The sequence below is a fragment of the Macrotis lagotis genome, chromosome 4, assembly GCF_037893015.1.
Source record: "Macrotis lagotis isolate mMagLag1 chromosome 4, bilby.v1.9.chrom.fasta, whole genome shotgun sequence".
Lineage (NCBI taxonomy): Eukaryota > Metazoa > Chordata > Mammalia > Peramelemorphia > Peramelidae > Macrotis > Macrotis lagotis.
Genome location: NC_133661.1, coordinates 192,875,662 through 192,898,725, shown reverse-complemented (window position 1 = coordinate 192,898,725; position 23,064 = coordinate 192,875,662). Strand labels below are relative to the sequence as shown.

At 37.1% G+C, this 23,064-nt stretch overlaps 1 protein-coding gene and 1 long non-coding RNA gene across 3 annotated transcripts in view; one reads left to right on the top strand and one right to left on the bottom strand.

The window, feature by feature from the left end:
- SCG5 (secretogranin V) overlaps positions 1-23,064 on the top strand; it is an 80,251-nt gene that overhangs the window by 2,855 nt on the left and 54,332 nt on the right. For both annotated transcript variants that reach the window (XM_074235043.1, XM_074235042.1), the window contains exon 2: positions 1,766-1,997. In XM_074235043.1, the coding sequence (XP_074091144.1) occupies positions 1,772-1,997 (226 nt within the window). In that variant the 5' untranslated portion in view covers positions 1,766-1,771. The remainder of the gene's footprint in view (positions 1-1,765; positions 1,998-23,064) is intronic.
- The window catches only part of LOC141521995 (uncharacterized), a 46,183-nt gene that overhangs the window by 17,034 nt on the left and 6,085 nt on the right, over positions 1-23,064 (bottom strand). Inside the window, exon 2 of the long non-coding RNA XR_012478101.1 lies at positions 3,472-3,580. This is a non-coding gene — a long non-coding RNA (uncharacterized LOC141521995). The remainder of the gene's footprint in view (positions 1-3,471; positions 3,581-23,064) is intronic.

The following is a 23,064-nucleotide window of genomic DNA, read 5'->3' as shown; positions in this document are numbered from 1 at the left end:
TCTCTGGTAAGTTTCCAACTCCTTGATCATAGTCAGTTTGAGACATGGCACCATGAATATACTTTAGAATCACAGAATCTCAGGTTTTGAAAGGATCTCAGGTCAGTTTATACATTCTGTACCTGAACAGATAGAGATGTGCAGCATCCTTGACCTCTAGTGATCTGTGTTTACCTAGCAGGACTTCCTATAACCCTTTCCCCGGTAGACCATCCCGTTTTTGAACAAGTCTTGTTACAAAGATTTTTCTTATATTAAAGTGAAATATGCTGTCTTGTAATTTATATTCATGGTTCCATGTTCTGTGGTCTAGGACCAAGCAGAAGAGGTCTAATCATTCTCCATACCAACTCAGTGTGGTATAGTAGAAAGAATACTGGATTGAGAGAGGGACCTGGGCTCAAATTCCCTACTAAGAAACAATTTCCTTCTCTGAGCCTCAGTTTCCTCATCTGTAAAATGATGGGGTTGGACTAGATGGCTTCTTGGATTCTTTGAAGTTCCAAATGATGACTCTTTGGATCTTTCAGAAGTTTAAGGTAGCTATCCTGTGCCTTCTCAATGGTCTGTTCTCTAGGTCTAATATCTTAATGCCTTTGATTATATGACTTAGTTTCAAATCTTCTTGGTCAGCCCTTTCTGCTCTTAGAACTAGATGCTACCAGATTTAGCCAGAGTATGGCAGGGCCACCCATTACTTTCTTGGCTTTGAATATTAATAAAGAGCAAGATCGCCTTTTTGATATTACTATTGCCATATCAAACTTTTGACTTGTATGAAGTTTTTGGTTCATCAAATCCACCAGATCTTTTTCCCTTTAATTGCTATATAACCACATCTATCCTCCCTTAACTTGATAGATTTATCTTTAATATATTTTACCATATTCACAGAATTTTAAAAAATTTTTCCCCAGAATTTCTTAATTAATATATGATTATATTGTAGAGAGACACACCATGATAGAAATCTGGTTTTAACACCAGAAGGACCTGAGTTCCGAGTCCAGCCTCTGGTACATATTGGCTGTGTGACTATCGGAAAGTGGCTTTCCTTGTTCTAGGTGTCTCTGAAACTATACACTGCAGAGTATTGACTTGCATTGATAGAGGGACCATCGTCATCTAGGAGTTACCTTTATCTGGTTCATATCCCTCTCATGATTATATTTTAACTTGTTAGTTCAGCCTATTAATACCCATTTGTATCACAATATGTCATTTATTATAACAATTGCTTCTCCTGACTGTATCATCTGAAAATTTAAAAGCATGCCACCTATATCTGTCACTAAGTCATTGGAACAATATTTGAACAGAATAGGATCAACGACAGAGTCCAGTTACATTCCATCAGAGCCCTCCTCCCTCTAATCTGACATCAATTAATCCACTCACCATCATTCTTTAGGATCTGGTTAGTCAGTTCTGAACCCACTAACTATAGTGTCATCCAGGCCATGTTTCTCCATCTTGCCCCAAAAGAATATTATAAATGACTTTGTTAACCAAGATATACTATGTTCACATCCTTGACCACAAAAGAACTAAGGTTCATTTGACCTGACTTGTTCTTAATACCCCTACACTGGATCAGTGATCACCTCTTCCCTTTCTAAACACTCACAGACTTAGAATTTTGCCAGAATTTGCTATCAAGCTCAGTCTCATAGTTTCAGTTACCTGCTTTTCCTCTCTTTTGAAAACCACAAAGTCCCCTTTCTCCTTGTGGCCAGTTGATAGTTGGTCTCTCTTCTTTTTGCAGGTGAGAATGGGCTCCATGATGCTGTCCACTGTCTTATATAATGTGGTATTTTGGCTGGCATTGGGATGGACTCTATCATCTGCTTATAGTCCTCGGACCCCAGACCGAGTCTCAGAAGCAGATATTCAGAGGTTGCTTCATGGGGTGATGGAACAGCTGGGCATTGCCAGGCCCCGTGTAGAATATCCAGCTCATCAGGCTATGAATCTCGTGGGCCCACAAAGCATTGAAGGTACTTACTATGTTTTATTTCTTCTTGGTTTTGCTTTGGTTTTTATTAATTCATTACAAAACCTATCACTTCCCTTTTGTTCCTCTCTTTCCCCACCATTTCCCCTTTTCTATGCTTTGTACACCCATATATTGACATAGGCCTATACCAAGGAGGGATTTGCCCTCTATCATCACATATTAACTGTAAAATGTGAACAATAATGGCACCTGCTGTGCAGGGGTTGTTGTGGAGATCAAATGAGATCATACTTAACATGCTTAGGCCCTTTCCTTGAACATAGTAGAGGTTTGATAAATGTTTATTCCCTTTCAGGTCAATCCATCCAGTCATCCAGATGGCTATGTTTGAGCCTGCCTAAACACATGCACTTGTAGCAGTAACTTCATACTGCTGTTGATTTAGGCAAACTTAGCCTCGGCCATTAGGCTCTTTTGTCTGTATTATACTTCAGTGAATATCTGTATCTTTGTAAAAGCAGGAAGTACTGGATGAGTCACTCAGTTGTTGTCATGGAAAAAAAAGTTCATGTGACGTTCAGTTTCCATTAATATCTTGGATTCTGAGTCTATGTGTACTGATGGGAAGTTAGTAGCTCGCCTCTGGAAATTAAAAATGAGAGCTGATTCAAAATTTTCTTTTAATCAGTTTAACTAAAAAGGAAAAAAAAATTGATGATCTGATATTTTTCACCAGTTTATTCTTCACCTCTGGCATATTGCCTCTTAGACAATTGTTATTTGGCCTTTGTTTCCGGAGAGGACCGATGTCATTCATCACAGAGTGAAGTCTTGATTTTCAGGTGTGGAGAGAGTGAAGTCAGAAAGACCCGAGTTGAAATCCAGCCTCAGTTACTCACTGACTGTGTGTCCCTGGGCAAAGTCACTTAACTTCTGTTTCCCTTAATCCATTGGACAAGGAAATGGTAAACCACTCCAGTATCTTTGCCAGGAAAATCCCAAATGGGATGATGAAGAATCAGACATGATGAAATAACAATACTTATAAATAGTAAATCCTGTCTGTCTGACCCTATGCCAATCACTTAACCTCCTTTTTTTTTTTTTTAAGATTTTTTTGCAAGGCAATGGGGTTAAGTGGCTTGCCCAAGGCCACACAGCTAGCTAATTATTAAGTGTCTGAGGCTGGATTTGAACTCAGGTACTCCTGACTCCAGGGCCAGTGCTTTATCCACTGCACCACCTAGCTGCCCCCCACTTAACCTCTTAATGATCAAATTTGAAGAGAAAATTGGAGTGGGGGTGCCAATAAATCATACTTGCAGATCTCTGCAGCCTGTATATTGACTTGGAATAACAGATATGTTTCCTTGTATTTTTATCCATTTTAGTAAACATTTCCCCGTTACATCTTTATCTGGTTCAGGTTGCCCTTAGGAATATTGTGGGCCATTTGTTTAACATCTCTGCTCTAGACAACTCTTAAGACAGGAAGTTACAGAGAAGGTGCTGACCTGTACAAGTAGAGGGAATTTCTTCTTTTGGGAGTTTGCTTTATGATGGGCCAAATCTTGTTGCCATCTGTTTTGAATTAAGAATGGTGTTCCTAAAAAAAAAAAAAACCTGAAAAAAAAGATGTTTACATTTTAAAATAAAGTTTTGTTTTAAAAAAAATATAAAACAATTCCTAACTCATGAATTTTGGCTTTGTGGGCTGTAGTTTGCCCACATGGACCCTTGATTTTACATTTTTAAATAATGTTGTATTGTTTTCAAAAATATAAAACAATTCTTGGCTCATGGGATTTGACCCATGAACTGCAGTTTGCCATCCTGACCCCTGCTCTATACCAGGAAGATCATAAGTCTAATCCCCAATTCTGACCTTATTCTAACAATCAATATTATGCTGACTTTGGCATCAGAACTGCTAGGCTTGAATCTTGGCTTTGCCAGGTGCCAACCCTGTCACCTGAGTTCTCTGAGTCTCAGCTCTGTGAAATGAAGTTGGTTACTTATACTACTTACCTAACAAGATAATTGTTAAAATTCCATGAGTTAGTCTTTGTAAAGATATTGTTGTTTTTTCCTTCATTCTCAAAAAGGATCAGTGATATCACAAGTATGATGTCTTCTCTCGAGTGTAAATTAGATTTAAATGAGACAACTTAGCAAAGATATCAGCCTAACTCTCTCCTTCAGGGGCCGGCTAGGTGGCGCAGTGGATAGAGCACCGGCCCTGGAGTCAGGAGTACCTGAGTTCAAATCCAGTCTCAGATATTTAATAATTACCCAGCTGTGTGGCCTTGGGCAAGCCACTTAACCCCATTGCCTTGCAAAAAACCCCCAAACTTCAAAACTAAAAAAAAAACAAAACAACAAAAACTTAAAACTAACTCTCTCCTCCAGAGTCATAGAAGTTAGTGTTAAGTCAAAAGTCAAGATGACTTAGAAACACTTATGTAGTCTCTGCCTTCAAGGGGTTTGAAGTCTAGCCAATAATAGTCCCTAGCCCAAGCTTCAGTTGCTTTGTAAAGTACTTTGTGAATGATAGATAAATGTCAACTTATCTTTTAAAATAATTGATTAAAGACCAAGAATCTCATGATTATGTTTGCACCAAATTGCTGTAAAGGGAATTCCTTAAGAAGTGCATCTTTGTTTTTTTGTCATGTACTGTTTTTGTTTTTGTTTTTGTTGTTGCTACTGACTTGTGATTTCAGTAGTATTATAAGCCCCTAAGATTCTGGCTACAGTGCAGACTGGCATCTGTTTTATGGTCTTGGAAAGTTGTCAGAGAAGTTACTGACTTTGTCCAGGCTCAACACAGCTCTTGTCTTTTCAGAAGCAAGACTTTAACCCAGGTTTTTTTTTTTTTTATTTTTGTTGTTTTGCTTTTCTTTGTATCATTGACTCTTAACACATTATCTGGCACATATCAGGTGCTTAATAAATACATGTTTATTTTTTCTACTTTATCATACTGATTGCTAATGTTATAAATATTGTTCCTTTGGAAAAATATTTCCTTTTGGATGGAACTGGAAATTATTGTTTAGATAAAGATGATTTCTACTACTACAGTATGCAAGGTATTATTGCATACATGCTGAATTATGCACTCAGAAATGCTTTGAAACATTTTCAGAACTTTTTTTTAACCTCTGTGTCTCTTTTTCTGACATTGTCTAATTTTCTACACTTTGTTCTGGGTATATCTTCAGTTATGTCTGACTTTTCATGATCCCATTTGGGGTTTTCTTGGCAAGGATACTGAAGTGGTTTGCCATTTCCTTTCTTTCACTCATTTACAGGGCTAAGTGACTTGCTCAGGGTCACACAGCTAGTAAGTTTATGAAGCCAGATTTGAACTCAGAAAATAAGCTGTCTTGACTGCAGACCCAGTGCTTTATCCACTGCAACCCACCTACTCAATGAATATAGTTATATAACCTACATTTCACATACATAGGGCCCTGAATTCTATTCTCTTCATTAAAATCTAAATTCTTTGAGAGCAATGACTCTTTTTATCCTTTGTATTATCAGCTTTAACACAAAGTCTGGTAAGCAGTTGATAAATGTTTGTTGATTGATTCCTCCTAGATAGAATATATTTCTAAAACTCATGATTTCTTTAGTGAAGTCACTCTTCATTAATGCAAATTGCAACTTCTCCATGCCCTAATAGAAGTTACTTGTCATAAGCTCCCATGGCTAAAAACATCCATTGTATGATGGCCATTCATTAAGAACCGGACCATTAGGAACACATCAGCATAGGTTGGCTGGGCTTATACTGATTGGCTTCTATATAGTCCTATAGAACAATTTATCTTATAGAGCTTGGCTCCTTATTGTGTCATGACACAATTTCCTGCATCTTTTAAACCATTGCCATTTCTTTTCAGCCCTTGTTCCATTAAATATTGATTCCATTTTTGTCTGAACTATATATATATATATATATATATATATATATATATATATACACATATATATGTTCATATAACTATGAACTTATTATATACTATCTTATTGTCTAATTGTCTTGGCAAGAGGAAGGTCCCCTGATGTTACTGGGTGGATCCCTGTGGAGGATATATGCTGGGAGAATATGGGAAGGTATGTGTAGGTTGTGATCTGTACCACTGGAGGGTGTCTCCACATGAATGAAATCATGTAACTCTTCAGGTGAATGTCAGAATCAAATGTCAGAGTTGGGAGGGACCTTAAAATCCTATACACTAAGAAACTTAGACCTCACTTGGAATTGAAAGGATTTGGTGAATATTATATAGTCCCATGACTAAAAGAACTCTATCAAGTTTTAAAGATGAGAAACAAAGATCTAGAAAGTACTATTGCAAAAAAAAAGTGTTATAAATTTAATGAGTGTTATAAATATAAATGTACAGTTTAGGTTTAGGCCAATGATTTCATACCCTTATTGTACACTTGAGGAAACTGAGGCCCAGAGATTAAGATTTCACATCTAATAAATTGCTGAGTCAAGACTAGAACTGCATATTCTATGATTGATTCTTGTTCTTTCTATTGTCTGTCATTGTCTTCTCAACTTGTTTAAATCCAAATTCATCATCTTCCCTCACCCTATTAAATTAGTTTCCTTTTCTGATTTGCCTACCCTTATCCAAAACATCACTAGTCTTCCAGTTTACCAAGCTTCAAACTTCCGAGTAATTTTGAGGACTCTCTTTTCTTTCTTACAATCCAAACAGTGACTATATTTTGCCCACTTTTCCTTTTCTTTTTTAAATTTTATTTATTTAAGGCAATGGTATTAAGTGATTTGCCCAAGGTCACACAGTTAGGCAATTATTAAGTGTCTGAGGCCGGATTTGAAGTCAACTTCTCCTGACTCCAGGGCTAGTGATCTATCCACTTTGTCACCTAGCTGCCCCTCCATTTTTCTTTTGAGAAGAGATTTGTCCCTTGCTTTTCATTCCCAATGCCAACACCCATATGTCTGAGGAAGGAAAGAAGAAATGGGAGAGGGAAGGAAAAAATAATTTAATTGCCTACTTTGTGCTAAGCCCTGTATGCTTTGCAAATATTGTTTCATTTGATCCTCACAACAATCCTGGAGAATAGATACTATTATTATCCTCATTTAACATTTGAGGAAACTGAGGCAGACAGAGGTTAACTCTAGGTAGTGTCTTTGGTCGGGTCTGAGATTAGATCTTCTTAACTCCAAGCAAAGCACTCTATCCATTGTGTCATCTAGTTGCCTCATCATTTAAATTTCTATTACTGTAATGACCCGACCAGTTTCCCCCTGCTTCTTCCCCTCCACCCCCATCCCCAATCCATCTCACAAACTGTTGCCAGATTAATCCTTCAAATTCCTCACTGACTTGGTGACAAGATCAAATGGAATAATATACACAAAGCATTTGTAAACACCAAGCCCCATATAAATGTAAGGGATTATTATAAAGTCAGGATTATTAACAAGCCACAGTGTACCATATCAAAGCTGAGTTCCTCTGCCAAGTTTTCTAAGCTGTCCTAGGATCATAGCCCTTCCTACCTCTTCTACTTAAGCAGTGCCATCTTGTTACATCACAGACAAATAATTTTTCTTTCTCTTATGCTTCAGGGATTAAGTAAAATTTAATTGCTTTATGACATTTAATATTGTTAATCATGACACTGGCAGGTGAGAATATGAGCATTACAGAGCAAAGTTAAGATAATAGCATACAAATAACAGCATCCAAATGAATGAAACCTGGCATCACAATAAAGTTCATCTAAAAATATCCCTGTGGGGCAGCTAGGTGGCGTAGTGGATAAAGCACTGGCCCTGGAGTCAGGAGTACCTGGGTTCAAATCCAGTCTCAGACACTTAATAATTACCTAGCTGTGTGGCCTTGGGCAAGCCACTTAACCCCATTTGCCTTGCAAAAAAATAAAAGCCTAAAAATATCCCTGAAACACAGTTTCAATGGTACCATATGCCTAGGTCAGTTATATACTTAACTGGAATATTGTCATTTTTGTTGCCTATTCTTTAGAATTCTCCTCCCCACCTTAAATTTCTTTCTTTTTTGCAATATCTTTCTTTCCACTTTGACAGGAAGAGTAAAGTCACTTTCCCAGTTAAGTTACTTTATCAATGTTGTGTGATTTTGTAGAAACTCAACATTGTTTTCATGTATTGTAATACATGAAATCTGGAGGAAATTTGGAGGAAGCAAAGAGCCTGAACTTGAACACTTTTTATAGTGCTTCTTGTGTGACCGTGGACAAATTACTTAAACTCCTGGGCCTCAGTTTCTTTACATGTAAAATGAGAGGGTCGAGAGAGATAAAACTCCTAAAGTTCCTTCCATGATCCTGTTAGAGAAGGCTTAGAGTCACATTTTTTACATGACTTGTCTGTGGTCATGACAGAGACAGCATACAAACCCAGTTCTTCCTGATTCACCTATATCAGAGTTCCTCTCATTGTTACAGTCTCCCCCAAAAGACATAATTGATTTAATTTGACATTGTTATAATACAATTGATCCAATTTTTCACACTTGACTGGGGGGTAGGGAAAAGTGGGGTTGGACTAGTTGACCTCTCTGGTGCCTTCCAGTTCTAAATCTATGTTCCTAGGAACAGTGTTTGATGAGGCAAATTGGCATAGTGTAGAGCTAATCTTAGAGTTGGGAAGCTCTGGGTTCAAATCCTGACTTTGTCATACACTCTGGCTATGGGACCTTGTATAACCTTTCAGTCTATAGAACTGCAGAACGTAGGCCAATATTTATTGGTAGAAGGAGTTTCCTTTACTAGGAGATTTCTATTCCAATGAAAGCAGTATTCTGGACTAAAAAAATTTTACTAGACTGAAAAAACCCACAAAATAGAAATCATTCAATTGAAGATAGGAAGAAGCCATTTTTATGCTCAGTTGAAAACAATCCATCAGTCTATTTCTCAGACTATTAGAAAATGCTTATTGTGAACTTAGTGTTATAGAAATGCCCTTTGATCTTGGCCATGCTATGACTGTATTCACCATAGTAACAAGGTATGCTTGTCATACTCACGTAGGTGAGCCAGGAGAAATCATGACAACTTTCCCATTCACTTAACATGGGGTCATCCAGAATAGATGTCCGTAAGAAGCCAAACTGACTCTTCTGTTATTTAATAGTCTTATATACAGAATAGTGTAGAACCTACAGAATAGTGGCACTAATTCCCTAATGAGTCAAAGACTTAGGAACTTCTGGTTCTTAGTTGTCTTGTAAGGTCCCTTAATAAAAGATTAGTGTAAATCAACCTTTAAAATTACATTTTGTTGGAACAGCCAGTCAATCATTATTTAGTAAGTGCTACTATATGCCAAGCCTATGCAAAGCATTGGTTCAGTAATAAGACACATGGTGGAATGAAAGGAAACATTTAGTTGTATGTCCTAGTATCTTGTCAATCACTTCCAGCCATTTTTTTTTTCTCAAAATTGTTTTCCCTCAATATCCACCACCATTTTCTGTGTTCTTCCTTTTGTTAACAAGAAAATTTGAGAGTTGACCATACCTTGTATTTTAAGAGACTCTCTTCCAAGGAGTAAAAGGGCATTTGTATGTATTATTTCGTTGATTCTCACATCATCTATATCAAGCAGATAGGAAGTTAATATCCAACCATATTATTTCCAAAGTTAATGCATTTAGAAGTATATTGCTTGGTTATTCAATTGAATGACATCAGTGTTTATGTTTTGCCATCCCCCCCCAAATCCTTCATATTTCTCATTCCTTGTTATTGTTATTGTTGTTGTTCAATGGTGTCTGACTCTTCATGGCCCTGGAGTGCTTTGCCATTTCCTTCTCCAGTTTATTTAATAGATGAGGAAACTGAGGAAAACAGGATTAAGTTGGTCATCCAGGATCACACAGCTAGTAAATACCTGAGGCTGGATTTGAACTTGGAAGGTTGAATCTTCCTGACTCCAGGCCCACTGATTTATCCATCTAACTGTCCTTATAGCATATTTTACTCATTCCTTATAGTGAAGTAATATCACATGACATTCACGTATTTCTATGGCCAAGATCAAAAGGCTTTTTTACTACACTGAAGAACTAGGCTAGATGCCTTCTGATCTATGAGTCTATGAATCCCTCCAAATTTTGCCCTGGTCCTCAAATGACAGATATGTAGTCATAATTGGGGTTGTACTTATAGCTTTTTCAGGTGGAAGGGATCTTAGGAGCCATTAACCCATTTTACAAGTCTAGGTAGGTTAAGTGACTTGTTCCAATCCCACAGAAGTGAGAGTTAGGATTTAATACATCCCCTGCTCTTTTCATTATACCTTCCTAGAACTTGTGAGTGTCTGAGGATGGTGTTTAATATGTCTTTGTGGTTCCAGGTTCAACATTCTTAGGGTAGGTGGCATAGTGGGAAGAGCATCAGACCTGAAATCAGGAAGAACCATCTTCTGACCTCAGACACTCTGGACAAGTCACTTTAATCCTGTTTGTCTTAGTTTCCTCCTTTGTAAAATGATCCAGAGATGGAAATGATAGATCACTCCAGTATCTCTGCCAAGAAAACCTCAGAAAGCACCATGAAAAGTCAGCCATGACCCCTTAACAACAACATAATTAACACTCTTATTGCTTAGTTACTTCATGATAATAAAAACTAGCACTATATAGAACTTTAAAGTTTGCAAAACACTTTACATGTGTTATATTCTCACACTATCCAGTACTCTACCCACTGGGATACCTAGCTGCCCTTAAAGTACATTTTATTCAACCCTTATAGTGCAGTAATATATGATATTCACATCTCACAATTTGTTCAGTAAGTTGCTGTTGTCAGGTAGGGGCTATTATCATCTTGAGTTTTAAAAATAAGGAAACTGAGGCACAGAAAGGTTAAGTGACTGCTCAAGACAAGATTGAACTTGTCTTCCTAATTCCATGTCAAACTTGTCCTCTGTACCACCTAGCTGCCTGTGAGGGCCAAAGTTGGAGAACATAAATTTATAGTGAACCCAATTGGTCTCCCTTACATTATGAGAAGTCATTCAGAAAATTAATTTAAAAAATGGACATAACTGATCAGTATTCTGAAACCATGTACAATGTGCAACACTTGTATCTCTATGGGCAAAATCAAAAGGCATTTTTGCTACCCTGAAAAGTTGGTTCATATGACTTTTGAGGTCGTTTGGAGCTCACAAAGAGGGATCTTGCGATTCTCCATTTGACCACGAGAGGGCAGCAGCTCCATCTTATTTGTGGGTAAGGAGGAAAAGCTGCCACAAAGTGATCCAACCATAGCCACCCTCTGGGTCCCCTGGGAAGCCTTAGGGTGGAGTTGGTTTTGGTTTTTTAGAGGACCGGAAGAGTCATACTATTTCTAGAGATCTAATAGATCTGGATCCCAATTTTTATGGTTGCAATGGAAATAGACATTATTTGGTCCTTTGGGCCACCCTGAACCCATTCTGTATGTGTCTCTCCAATTAGCTCTGCATCCTTTCCTCTGGCACTGAGATCAGAGACATTTCCAGATCTGCCAGGGTCATTCTGGAGCACAGAAAACTACTTCCTTAGAGCTAAACTAGGAATACAAGAATGAAATACCTTTATCCTTCCTTCCCCCATGTTATGTGTCAGCTCACATGTATGATCTGAAGTTGTTTTCCTAGGATTATTTTAATGCATAACAGTGGTGACTTTTATATTTTTCATCTGTATGACTATTCAGCTTGCTAGCTTATAAGAAAACAAAATCCTGCTTCTAAAACCTAGAAAATATACATTTTTTCTGGTCATGTTATTATTAAAATTTTATTTAAGTATGTTGTTGTTCAGTTGTGTCTATGTCATCCAAAATGAGCTCCTTTCTTCTCCAGCTCATTTTATAGATGAGAAACAAACAGGGTTAAGTGACTTGTTTAAGGTCACATAGCTAGTGAATGTTTGAGGCCAGATTTGAACTCGTGAAGATGAGTCTTTCTGATTCCAAACCCACTGCTCTTATCCACTGTGGCACCTGGCTGCCCAATTTAAACATGAGTTTAATTGCCCACAAATAATAGACTGAAGTGAATTTTGTGACTTCATTTAATCTTTCTTTTTTGCTAGAAAACTAGCATTAAAATTAAGTAGAATGTATAATAATGTGAATTGTCCCAATCTATCTTTCCAGTTCTATTTCACATTTCTTATTCTGTGTTCCAACCAAAACAAAGTCTTTTTTAAATCTATTCTCAGCCTGTGCATTCATGTAATTCATTCCTATGCTAAAAGTAGACTCCCTTCTTGTCTACAAATTCTTCTTTTTCTTCAAGGCTCAGGTTTGTGAAGCCTGCCTTGATCCCCTTGGCTGTTTCTTTAGATTTTCCTAGAGCACTCTGCTTGATTTTTCTCTTATACCTGTGCTATCTTCTAAATACATTGGATCATACTTATTTGCATGTATATCTCATTCCTTCATTCCACCTAGTATTGGGATTCTTAAGCTTTTTTTGTGTCACATGTCTTTCTCTCCCTTTTGGCAATTTAGTGAAGTCTGTGGACCCATTCTCAGAATATAATAATTTTTTTTTAGTAAGGTTTTATTTATTTTGAGTTTTACAATTTTCCCCCCAATCTTGCTTCCCTCCCCCCCTCACAGAAGGCATTTTGTTAGTCTTTATATCATTTTCATAGTATGCATTGATCTAAGTTGGATGTGATGAGAGAGAAATCATATCCTTAAGGAAGAAACATTAATATGAGATATAGCAGAATTACATAATTAGACAATTTAAAAAAAATTAAATTAAAAGTACATAGAAAGTCTTTGGTCTTTGTTCAAACTCCACAATTCTTTCTCTGGATACAGATGGCATTCTCCATCACTGATATCCCCAAATTGTGCCTGATTGTTGCCCTGTTGGTTTGAGCAAGTCCATTAAGGTTAATCATCACTCCCATGTTGCTGTTAGAGGGTATAATGTTCTTCTGATTCTGCTCATCTCGCTCAGCATCAGTTCATGCAAATCCTTCCAGGTTTTCCTGGATTCCCATCCCTCCTGGTTTCTAATAGAACAATAGTGTTCTATCACATACATATACCACAGTTTGTTAAGCCATTCCCCAATTAATGGATATTCCCTCAGTTTCCATTTCTTTGCCACCACAAAGAGAGCTGCTATGAACATTTTTGTATAGGTGATGTTTTTACCCTTTTCCATAATCTCTTCAGGGTAATAGTGATATTACTGGAACAAAGGGTATACACATTTTTGTTGTCTTTTGGGCATAATTCCAAATTGCTCTCCAGAAAGTTTGGATGAATTCACAGCTCCACCAACAATGTATTAGTGTTCCAGATTTCCCACATCCCTTTCAACATTGATCATTGTCCTTTCTGGTCATATTGGCCAGTCTGAGAGGTGTGAGGGGGTACCTTAGAGATGCTTTAATTTGAATTTCTCTAATAAGTAGTGATTTAGATCAATTTTTCATATGACTATGGATTGCTTTGATTTCCTCATCTATAAATTGCCTTTGCATATCCTTTGACCATTTGTCAATTGGGGAATGACTTGTCTTTTGTTTAAAATTTGACTCAGTTCTCTGTATATTTTAGAGATGAATCCGTTGTCAGAAACATTAGTCATAAAAATAGTTTCCCAACTTACTACATTTCTTTTGATCTTGGTTACAGTGGTTTTATCTGCAACAGCCTTTTAATTTAACGTAATCAAAATTATCTAGTTTATTTTTAATGGTGTTCTCCATCTCTTCCTTGGTCATAAATTGCTTCCCCTTCCATAGATCTAACAGGTAAACTATTCCTTAATCTTCTAGTTTGATTATAATATTGTTTTTTATGTCTAGATCCTATATTCATTTTGATTTCATCTTGGTGTAGGGTGTGAGGTGTTGGTCTAATCTAAGTTTCTTCCATACTAACTTACAATTTTCCCAACAGTTTTTTTTTTATCAAAGAATGAGTTTTTATCCCAATAGCTGGACTTTTTGGGTTTATCAAACAGCAGATTACTATAATCATTTCCTGCTATTGCACCTAGTCTATTCCACTGGTCCACCACTCTGTTTCTCAGCCAATACCAGACAGTTTTGATGACTGATGCTTTATAATATCATTTTACATCTGGTAGGGTTAAGCCACCTTCTTTTGCACACTTTTCATTAAATCTCTTGGAGATTCTCGACTTTTTATTTCTCCATATGAATTTACTTACAATTTTTTCTAACTCATTAAAGTAATTTTTTGGAATTTTGATTGGTAGGGAACTAAACAAGTAGTTTAATTTTGGTAGAATTGTTGTTTTTATTATATTTGCTCGGCCTATCTGTGAGCAGTTGTTATTTGCCCAGTTATTTAAATCTGTTTTTATTTGTGTGAGAAGTGTTTTGTAATTGTTTTCAAAATATTTCTGAGTCTGTCTTGGCAAATAGACTCCAAGTATTTTATTTTGTCTGAATTTACTTTGAATGGGATTTCTCTCTCTAATTCTTTCTGCTGCATTTTGATAGTCATGTATAGAAATGTTGAGGATTCATGAGAGTTTATTTTATATTCTGTGACTTTGCTGAAGGTAGTAATTATTTCTAGTGATTTTTTAGATGATTTTTTTGGATTCTCTAGGTATACCATCATGACATCTGCAAAGAGTGAAAGTTTTGTCTTTTCCTTCCCTATTCTAATTCCTTTGATTTCTTTTTTTCTCATTGCTGAAGCTAACATTTCTAATATGATATTGAATAGTAGTGGTGATAGTGGGCATCCTTGTTTCACCCCTGATCTTATTGGGAATGTCTCTAGCCTATCCCCATTTCATATAATGCTAGTTGATGGTTTCAGATAGATACTATTTATCATTCTAAGGAAGAATCCATTTATTCCTGCACTTTCTAGTGTTTTTAGTAAGAATGGGTGCTTTATTTTATCAAAAGCTTTTTCAGCATCTACTGATATAATCATATGATTTCTGATAGGCTTGCTATTGATATAATTAATTATACTGACAGTTTTCCTAATATTGAACCAACACTGCTTGGTCATAATGTATCATCCTAGTGATAACTTGTTGTAGTTGTTTTGCTTAGATTTTATTTAAGATATTTTGCATCTATTTCCATCAGGGAGATAGATCTATAATTTTCTTCTCTGTTTTAACTTTTCCTGGTTTAGGTATCAGCACCATTATTGGTGTCATAGAAAGAGTTAGGCAGAGTTCCATCTTCACCTATTTTCCCAAATAGTTTATATAGAATTGGAAGCAGTTGTTCCTTAAATGTTTGATAGAATTCACTTGCAAGTTCATCTGGCCCTGGAGATTTTTTCTTAGGGAGTTCAATAATGGCTTGTTGAATTTCTTTTTTTCTGAGTTAGGGTTATTTAGGTATTTAATTTCCTCTTCATTTAACCTGGGCAACTTATATTTTTGTAAATATTCATCCATTATCAAATTTATTGACATAGAGTTGGGCAAAATAATTCTGAATTATTATTTTAATTTCTTCTTCATTGGTGGTATGTTCACCTTTTTCATTTATGATACTAGCAATTTTGTTTTCTTCTTTCTTTTTTTTTAATCAAATTGACCAAAGGATCATCAATTTTCTTGTTTTTTCATAAAACTAGCTCTTGGTTTTATTTATTAATTCAATAGTTTTCTTGCTTTTTGATTTTATTAATTTCTCCTTTAATTTTTAGAATTTCTAATTTTGTATTTAACTGGGGTTTTTTAATTTGTTCTTTCTCTTAATTTTTTTAGTTGCATGTTTAGTTCTTTGATTTCCTCTTTCTCTAATTTATTCATATAAGCTTTAAAGATTTAATATATCCTCTGACAGCTGCCTTGAGGGTATCCCATAGATTTTGGTGTATTGTTTCATTATTGTCATTATCTAGGATAAAATAATTCTTTCTATAATTCATTTTTTTATCCACTCATTCTTTAAAATGAGGTGATTTAGTTTCCAGTTAGTTTTGGGTCTATATCTCCCTGGCTCAATATTCCATGTGATTTTTTGTTGAAGTATGATCTGAGAAAGATGTATTATTCACTATTTCTACCTTTCTGCAATTGATTATTAGGTTTGTATGCCTTAGTACATGGTCAATTTTTGTGTAAGTGCCATGTACTGCAGCAAAGAAAGTTTATCCCCATTCAGTTTCCTCCATAAGTCTATCATGTCTAGGTTTTCTAATTTTTTCTAATTTCTAAATTTTTCTATTTACCTCCTTAACTTCCTTCTTGTTTATTTTATAGTTAGATTTATCTAAATCTGAGAGTGGGAGGTTGGGGTCTCCCCACTAGTAGAGTTTTGTTATCTATGTCTTCCTGTAACTCCTTCAACTTCTCCTCTAAGAATTTGGATGCTATACCATTGGGCGTGTACTTATTAGTATTGAAATTACTTTATTTTCTATGGTACCTTTTAGGAGGATGTTCTTTCCTTCCTTATCTCTTTTAATAATATCTATTTTGCAGCTGCTTTGTCTGAGATAAGGATTTTTTTTTTTGCAAGGCATTGGGGTTAAGTGGCTTGCCCAAGGCCACACAGCTAGGTAATTATTAAGTGTCTGAGGCCTGATTTGAACTCAGGTATTCCTGACTTCAGGGCTGGTGCTCTATCCACTGCACCACCTAGCCACCCTGAGATAAGGATTTCTATAGAATATAATAATGTTTAAAATATATATTCATAATTGAAAGAAATAACTAAATTTCATTTAGGGATTAGTGAAAATTAACATGTGATTCCCCTTCTCAAGTTTATGAATTCCCTGAAATCTATCATTGGACCTCACATTAAGGAACTGTCCTAGTGGATTTCAAATTCCTCATCTTTTCACCTCTGTGTGGGTCCAGCATCTAGCATAATTCTATGCACAGAGTAGAAGATTCATAAATTATGATTGAGTGAATCCATATATAAAGAATGAAATGTAGTCTGATAAAAAATTAGATATGGAGTCAAAAGACCCAGGTTCGTGGAATTCTGTTTCTGTCCTTGACTTACTGGGTAACCTTTGGGAAGAGTCTTTTTGGAGCTTTCCATTTAATCATCTGTAATAGGAAGGAATTGGACAAGAGAGCCTCTAAAGTCTCATGATTCTGGTCAGACCACAGGAAGGTCCGTGTGAGTTGTTCATTTTATGCTTGAAACCCAAGTATCACTATACTTCTGAACTTTCAGATAAAATACCTGTTTGAATGAGAAAGAGAAAGTCAGATTCTGGGAGTAACATAATAGTCACCAGAGCCTATACTTTTTAAGAAAAATGACTGATATTAACATGGAAGTGATAACTTTGACTTTTTGCCATATTGCTAAGTGTCTGAATTTGTTGGTTATATACCAATGTGAAAAAGATTGATCCTGGTAAAATTGTGAAGTAAGCAGTATTGGTCTACTTTGGTAATCCCTCATATCTAGACCCTTGAAGACATTTACTTGGCTCAGCCTTTTCTAGTAATTCATTGGCAAGCAGTAGTAATTCCCAAATAAATCAGTGGATTATATTTATTCGTCTGTAGTAGTATTAGCATGTGTGAGAAGTACTTCTGGGAAAAAGGGTTTTGATCTGGATAATTTAAGGAGAAAGTAGGTATAGAAGGCCCTATAAATTGGCTATACCCTGGCTTGTGGTAAGTGAGGCAATCTTTCTGGGCCCCAGTGATTCCTTGGGGAAATTGGAGTAATCATATGCAATTTTTTGTATTGAAACATTGTTTCCTAGATCATTCCCCCCCAGAATCCTGGTATTTCAAATGATACAAAAAGGAGTTCTGGGAGAAATTGCAATGTTAGCAATATCCCCCCCCCCCAAAAAAAAACCATATTTAATGTGAAGTTCTCCATATATAACACTTTTATGTGTTCCATTTTTAAAATGTGAAAAGGCTTTAAGTGGCTTTTTTTTTGCCCTAAAATTTCTAGCACTTTATCTTTGGAGTATTGCATCATTATACCATGATCCCCTGTCCAGTATTTATTGGTTCTGTCCATATATTTCAAGCCCAGAATCTTTGTGGTACAATTAAATGTCACACTAGGAATATTTTGTAGAAATACTATTATTAGTAGTATTTACTAATTATTATTAGTATTGTTCTATTAAAGTAGCAAAAATGATTTTAGTTTCTTGGCTGCCAGTGAACCATGTTCTAAGGGGATTGTACCCCAATTATCCAAATCAAGGAGAAAGTTAAATGTGAATAATACAAAACAATAGGTACTCCCCAGTTCATTTTGGAATTCAGTCAGACTCAAATTAACTTAGACTCAGATACTCTATGCCCAACTCTGATCTCACTCCAGCTCAGGGCTAGTTGGGCAAAAGGACTGAGGCAGGAAGTCCATGTTTTCCTAGATAATCTCCTACAATGAATACAGACGGATAAAGGAGGACTCCAGCTTACAAATGAATTATGTTCCAAAAAAACATTTCTAAGTGGTTAGTTTGGAACTCAGAATGGATTTTTCCATAAAGCCGGTGTGTGGTATGTATATGTGGGGGTGAGATGTGGGGATAGGGAGGTAGCAAGAAGTTTAGAAAGAACAAAGCTAAAAGCTTTTCTAAATATCAGCAAAACCCAACACCAGCAGTAATAAAATCACATTAAAGCAGAATCATCTTCATTCAAAGTAATGAAGAAGACAGTGGCAGTTATCTTTGGTGGGCATACAAATCATTCTTTTATCCTTTGATGGGTGTTGCTTTTCCAAGGATCATTGAACAAAATTGTCTCTACATCTCCTAAGGAATATTTTATATAATTCATGGGACCATATTACAGCTATAGAGAACCTTTGATGATGCATTTTGATAGAGAGTTTTGTGTTTTTTAATAATCAACAAATGGCAAACAGTACGATCTTATGTTTCTTTAACAAATTTTGGTCCATTATGTTTCCTATAGTTGGTGTAGGTTGAGTGTTTGAAAAAACTTGCCTGTTCCTGTATCATATTTTTATTTTTTTAATTTATTTTTTATTCTCATTTTGTACAAATGTTTTTTTTTACATTAATAAAATATTCTTGTTTACAAGTAAACAAAATACCCCTCCTCCCCCATGAATATAGATAGACTTGCTTGGGCGAAAAAAAGTAAAGGGGAGAGAAAAAAATTAAAATAAAAAAAATAATAGTAATAATTGTAGGTATGGCCAGATGACGCAATGGACAAAGCACCAGCCCTGGAGCTACGAGCACCCGAGTCCATATGCAGCCTCATAAACCCAACAATCACCCAGCCTTGTGACATGCAAGCCACCCGATCCCCACTGCCCTGCAAAAACCAAAAAAAAAAAAAAGAAAAAAAGAAAAAAAAAGACCCAAAATAAAATAAAATAGTAATAATAGTAGGGGTGGCTGGGTGGCAGACAGAGCATTGGCCCTTGAGCCAGGAGCACCTGGGTCCAAATCCGGCCCCAGACACCCAAAGATAACCCTGCTATGTGGCCCCAGGCAGGCCATCCAGCCCCACTTGCCCTGCACCCTCCCCCAAATAATAATAACAAAAAATGTGCTTGAGTCTTTGTTCCAGCACCAACAACTCTGTCATGGGTGGATCTCATTCTTTATGATAAGTCCATCTCAAAAGTTACTTCCATATTTTTCCACCGTTGCCATTGCTGATCGCAACTCCCTCCTTTCTTATTTCTCCACTACCATGTACTCTATTTTCTCTCTCCTTTCACTTTGACTCTGCTGTAGGGTTGTTGACTGGCTCAGCATACAGATCTCTGGTCCTGGGGCCAAGAAGCCCTGAGCCCCCATACCACCCCTTAAGCCCAGCATCCACCTGGCCCTATGGTCCTGGGCAGGCCTTCCAATCCCAGCCCCTTGCAAGAAGTAAGAAAGAAAATGTGTTGTATCTGACCAGTCTCCCCCCATGGTCCATCCTCTCCTCCTTTATTCACATCCCCACCCCTTCCCCCTGCTCCCCCCTCCTTCTTACTCCAGATGTTTATACTCCATTGAGTATATTTGCCGTTTCCTCTCCTAGCCATCTCTGATGAGAGCAAAGGTTCCCTCATTCCCCCTTGCCTGCCCCCTTCCATATCATTGCAATAGCTCATTGTAATAAAAAAAATCGTATGTGAAATATCTTGAACTATTCCCCCTCTCTTTTTTCTTTCTCCCATTCCATTTCCCTTTTTTTCTATTGACTCCATTTTTACACCATATTTTATCTTTGAATTCAGCTTTCTCCTGTGTTTCAACTAGAAAAGCTCTCTCTACCTGCTCTATTAACTGAGAAGGTTCATATGAGTATTATCAGTGTCATTTTTCTATGCAGGAATACATGCAGTTCATCCTCATTAAGTCCCTCATATTTCCCCCCTCTCCTCCAATCTCCATGCTTCACCTGAGTCCTGTATCTGAAGATCAAACCTTCTATTCAGCCCTGGCCATTCCAAAAGGAACCTTTGAAATTCCCCTCGTTCATTGAAAGTCCATCTTTTTCCCTGGAAGAGGACATTCAGCCTTGCTGAGTAGTTCATTCTTGGCTGCATTCTAAGCTCTTTTGCCTTCTGGTATATTGTATTCCAAGCCCTACGAGCTTCCAGTGTAGTTGCTGCTAAGTCCTGTGTGATCTTGACTGCAGCTCCATGATATTTGAACTGTGTCCTTCTGGCTGCTTGTAATATTTTCTCTTTGACTTGGGAGTTCTGGAACTTGTCTATAACATTACTAGGGGTTGGTTTTTTGGATCTCTTTCTCTGGGGGATGGGTGGATTCTCTCCATTTCTATTTTGCCCTCTGCTTCTAGAATATCAGGACAATTTTCCTGTAGTAATTCTTTGAAAATGATGTCAAGGCTCTTTTCCTGATCATGACTTTCAGGTATTCCAGTAATTTTAAAATTATCTTTCCTAAGTCTGTTTTCCATATCAGTTGTTTTTTCAATGAGATATTTTACATTTTCTTCTAGTTTTTCATTTTTTTTGGTTTTGAAGTATTGATTCCTGATTACTGGTAAATTCATCAATCTCCCTGAATTCTATTCTTTGTCTGAAGGATTTATTCTCCTTGGAGAGTTTTCTTATCTCTTTTTCCATCTGGCCAATTTTGCTTTTTAAAGCATTCTTCTCCTCAATAACTTTTCGAACTGTTTTGTCCATTTGACCTAAGCTGGTTTTTAGCATGCTATTTTCTTCAGCATTTTTTTGGATTTCCTTGACTAAGCTGCTGACTTCATTTTCATATTTTTCCTGCATATCTCTCCTTTCTTTTCCCAGTTTTTCTTCCAACTCCCTCATTTGATTTTCAAAGTCTTTTTTGAGCTTTGTCATAGCCTGAGCCCAATTTCTGTTTTTCTTGGAGTCTTTAGTTGCAGGAACTTGTGCTTCCTCATCTTCAGACTGAGTATTTTGATCCTTCTTGGGCTCATTTGCAAAATATTTCTCAATAGTTTTCCTTTTGTTTCTCTGCTTGCTCATTTTCCCAGCCTGAGCCTGGTTTTGGGGTGCTTCCTGAGCTTTTGGGACACTCCTACAAGGGTCTCAGTGTGTGAGGCTCTGTCCTCCCTCCTGGTCTGTGAATGACCATAAGCACCTCCCTCTGCCACGGGGTTGAGGTGAGGGGGGGCTGCTGTTCTATGGGGGGGCCTAGACTTCTATCAGGATTTGTATGTGGTCAGAGCCCCAGAGTCCTGTTCCAGGGGCAGAGGACCGAGCTCACAGTTTCTCTTTAATCCCTTCCCTCAGCTCAATGGGCACATGCCCTGGGGGCTCCTGCTTACTGGCTCCACCTGCTTCTGTTTCCGGCTCTGGGCTGCAGAAAGACCAAGCTGCTCTCTGTGTGCCCCGAGGGCTGGGCTCCACGTGCTCGCTCTGGCAGAGGTCCCCTACTGTTCCCCCACTTTGTGCCCGGTGCTCCTCGGGGTGCAGCTCAGGAAACTCCCCCGCTGCTGTGAGCTGAGACTTCCAGCACCCTGGGGCTGCCTCCGGGAGGCTGAAGTTCTTTCGCTCTGGTGGGCCACCCCTCTGGCGGGCCACCCCTCTGGCCCGGGGAGCAGAGCCTTTCTGTTCTTTTCCAGGTTACCTTGAGTAGGAGAACTGCCTCACTGTGTCCCTTTGTGGGCTCTGTCTCTCGAAAGTTTAGTTAGAGTCCTTAGATGATGAGTTTTATCAGAGAGCTACTAAGACTCGATCCCTTCTTGTTACCATCTTGTGTGTCATATTTTTAAAAGAATACTTTTGATAGTGTGTAGCTCTTTCTTACAAAGATTTTATAAAGATGAGAAAGCAGGCATTTGATTTGGTTGTTATTCATATCTTAATTGCTTTGTAAAAATAATACCATTTGTGATAGCTTCCTTCCCCAGGTCATTTGGTACCTTCCATGCTTTCTGATATCTTAAAAAAAAGTTCCCCTGTTCTTTCAGAATTGTGTTGCCAACAAACATACATTTTTTGGCACAAATTTAGCTTTAGTGAAATTTGTGTTTGATGTTTTTTGGTGTCACTTTCATTTTCTTTTAGAGCAAATCAAGGACTGGGGAGCTGAAGAACAAGTGCTATGGTTCCATGGTCAGTGATGATAAAAATTATTTGTTATAGAAATGTTGATACATCTGTTCCAAGTTTTTTTGTCATTTTTCTCCTTCCAGTTTCATCTTGGGCATCATGCCAAACTTTTTATATTTTCCAGTTCATTGTTATTCACTATTATGTGAGATGATACTGCTTAGAATTAGCACCTGTGAAGGTCACAGATCTTTTGAAGTATTAAAGAAGTATAATAATGTAGTTTGTATCCCCTAAGTCTATTCAATTTGACATGTGAAGGAGCCAATTAGAATTTTGATAGGTAGCAGTTGGGCAAACTGAAGGAGACACTGTATCTAAGGTAAGGAAGACCTGAATTCAAATCTTACCTCAGATACTTTCTAGCTGTGTGACCTCGAGCATTACTTCATTACTCTCAGCCTCAGATTTCTTATTTGTTAAATGGGGATAAGATTTAACATCTACTTCATTGGCTTGTTATAAGGATCTCATGACATAACTGTAAAGTGCATTGCAAAAATAAATATTAGCAGTTATTATTAGTTAGAACAAGTCAGCTTTAAATGAACA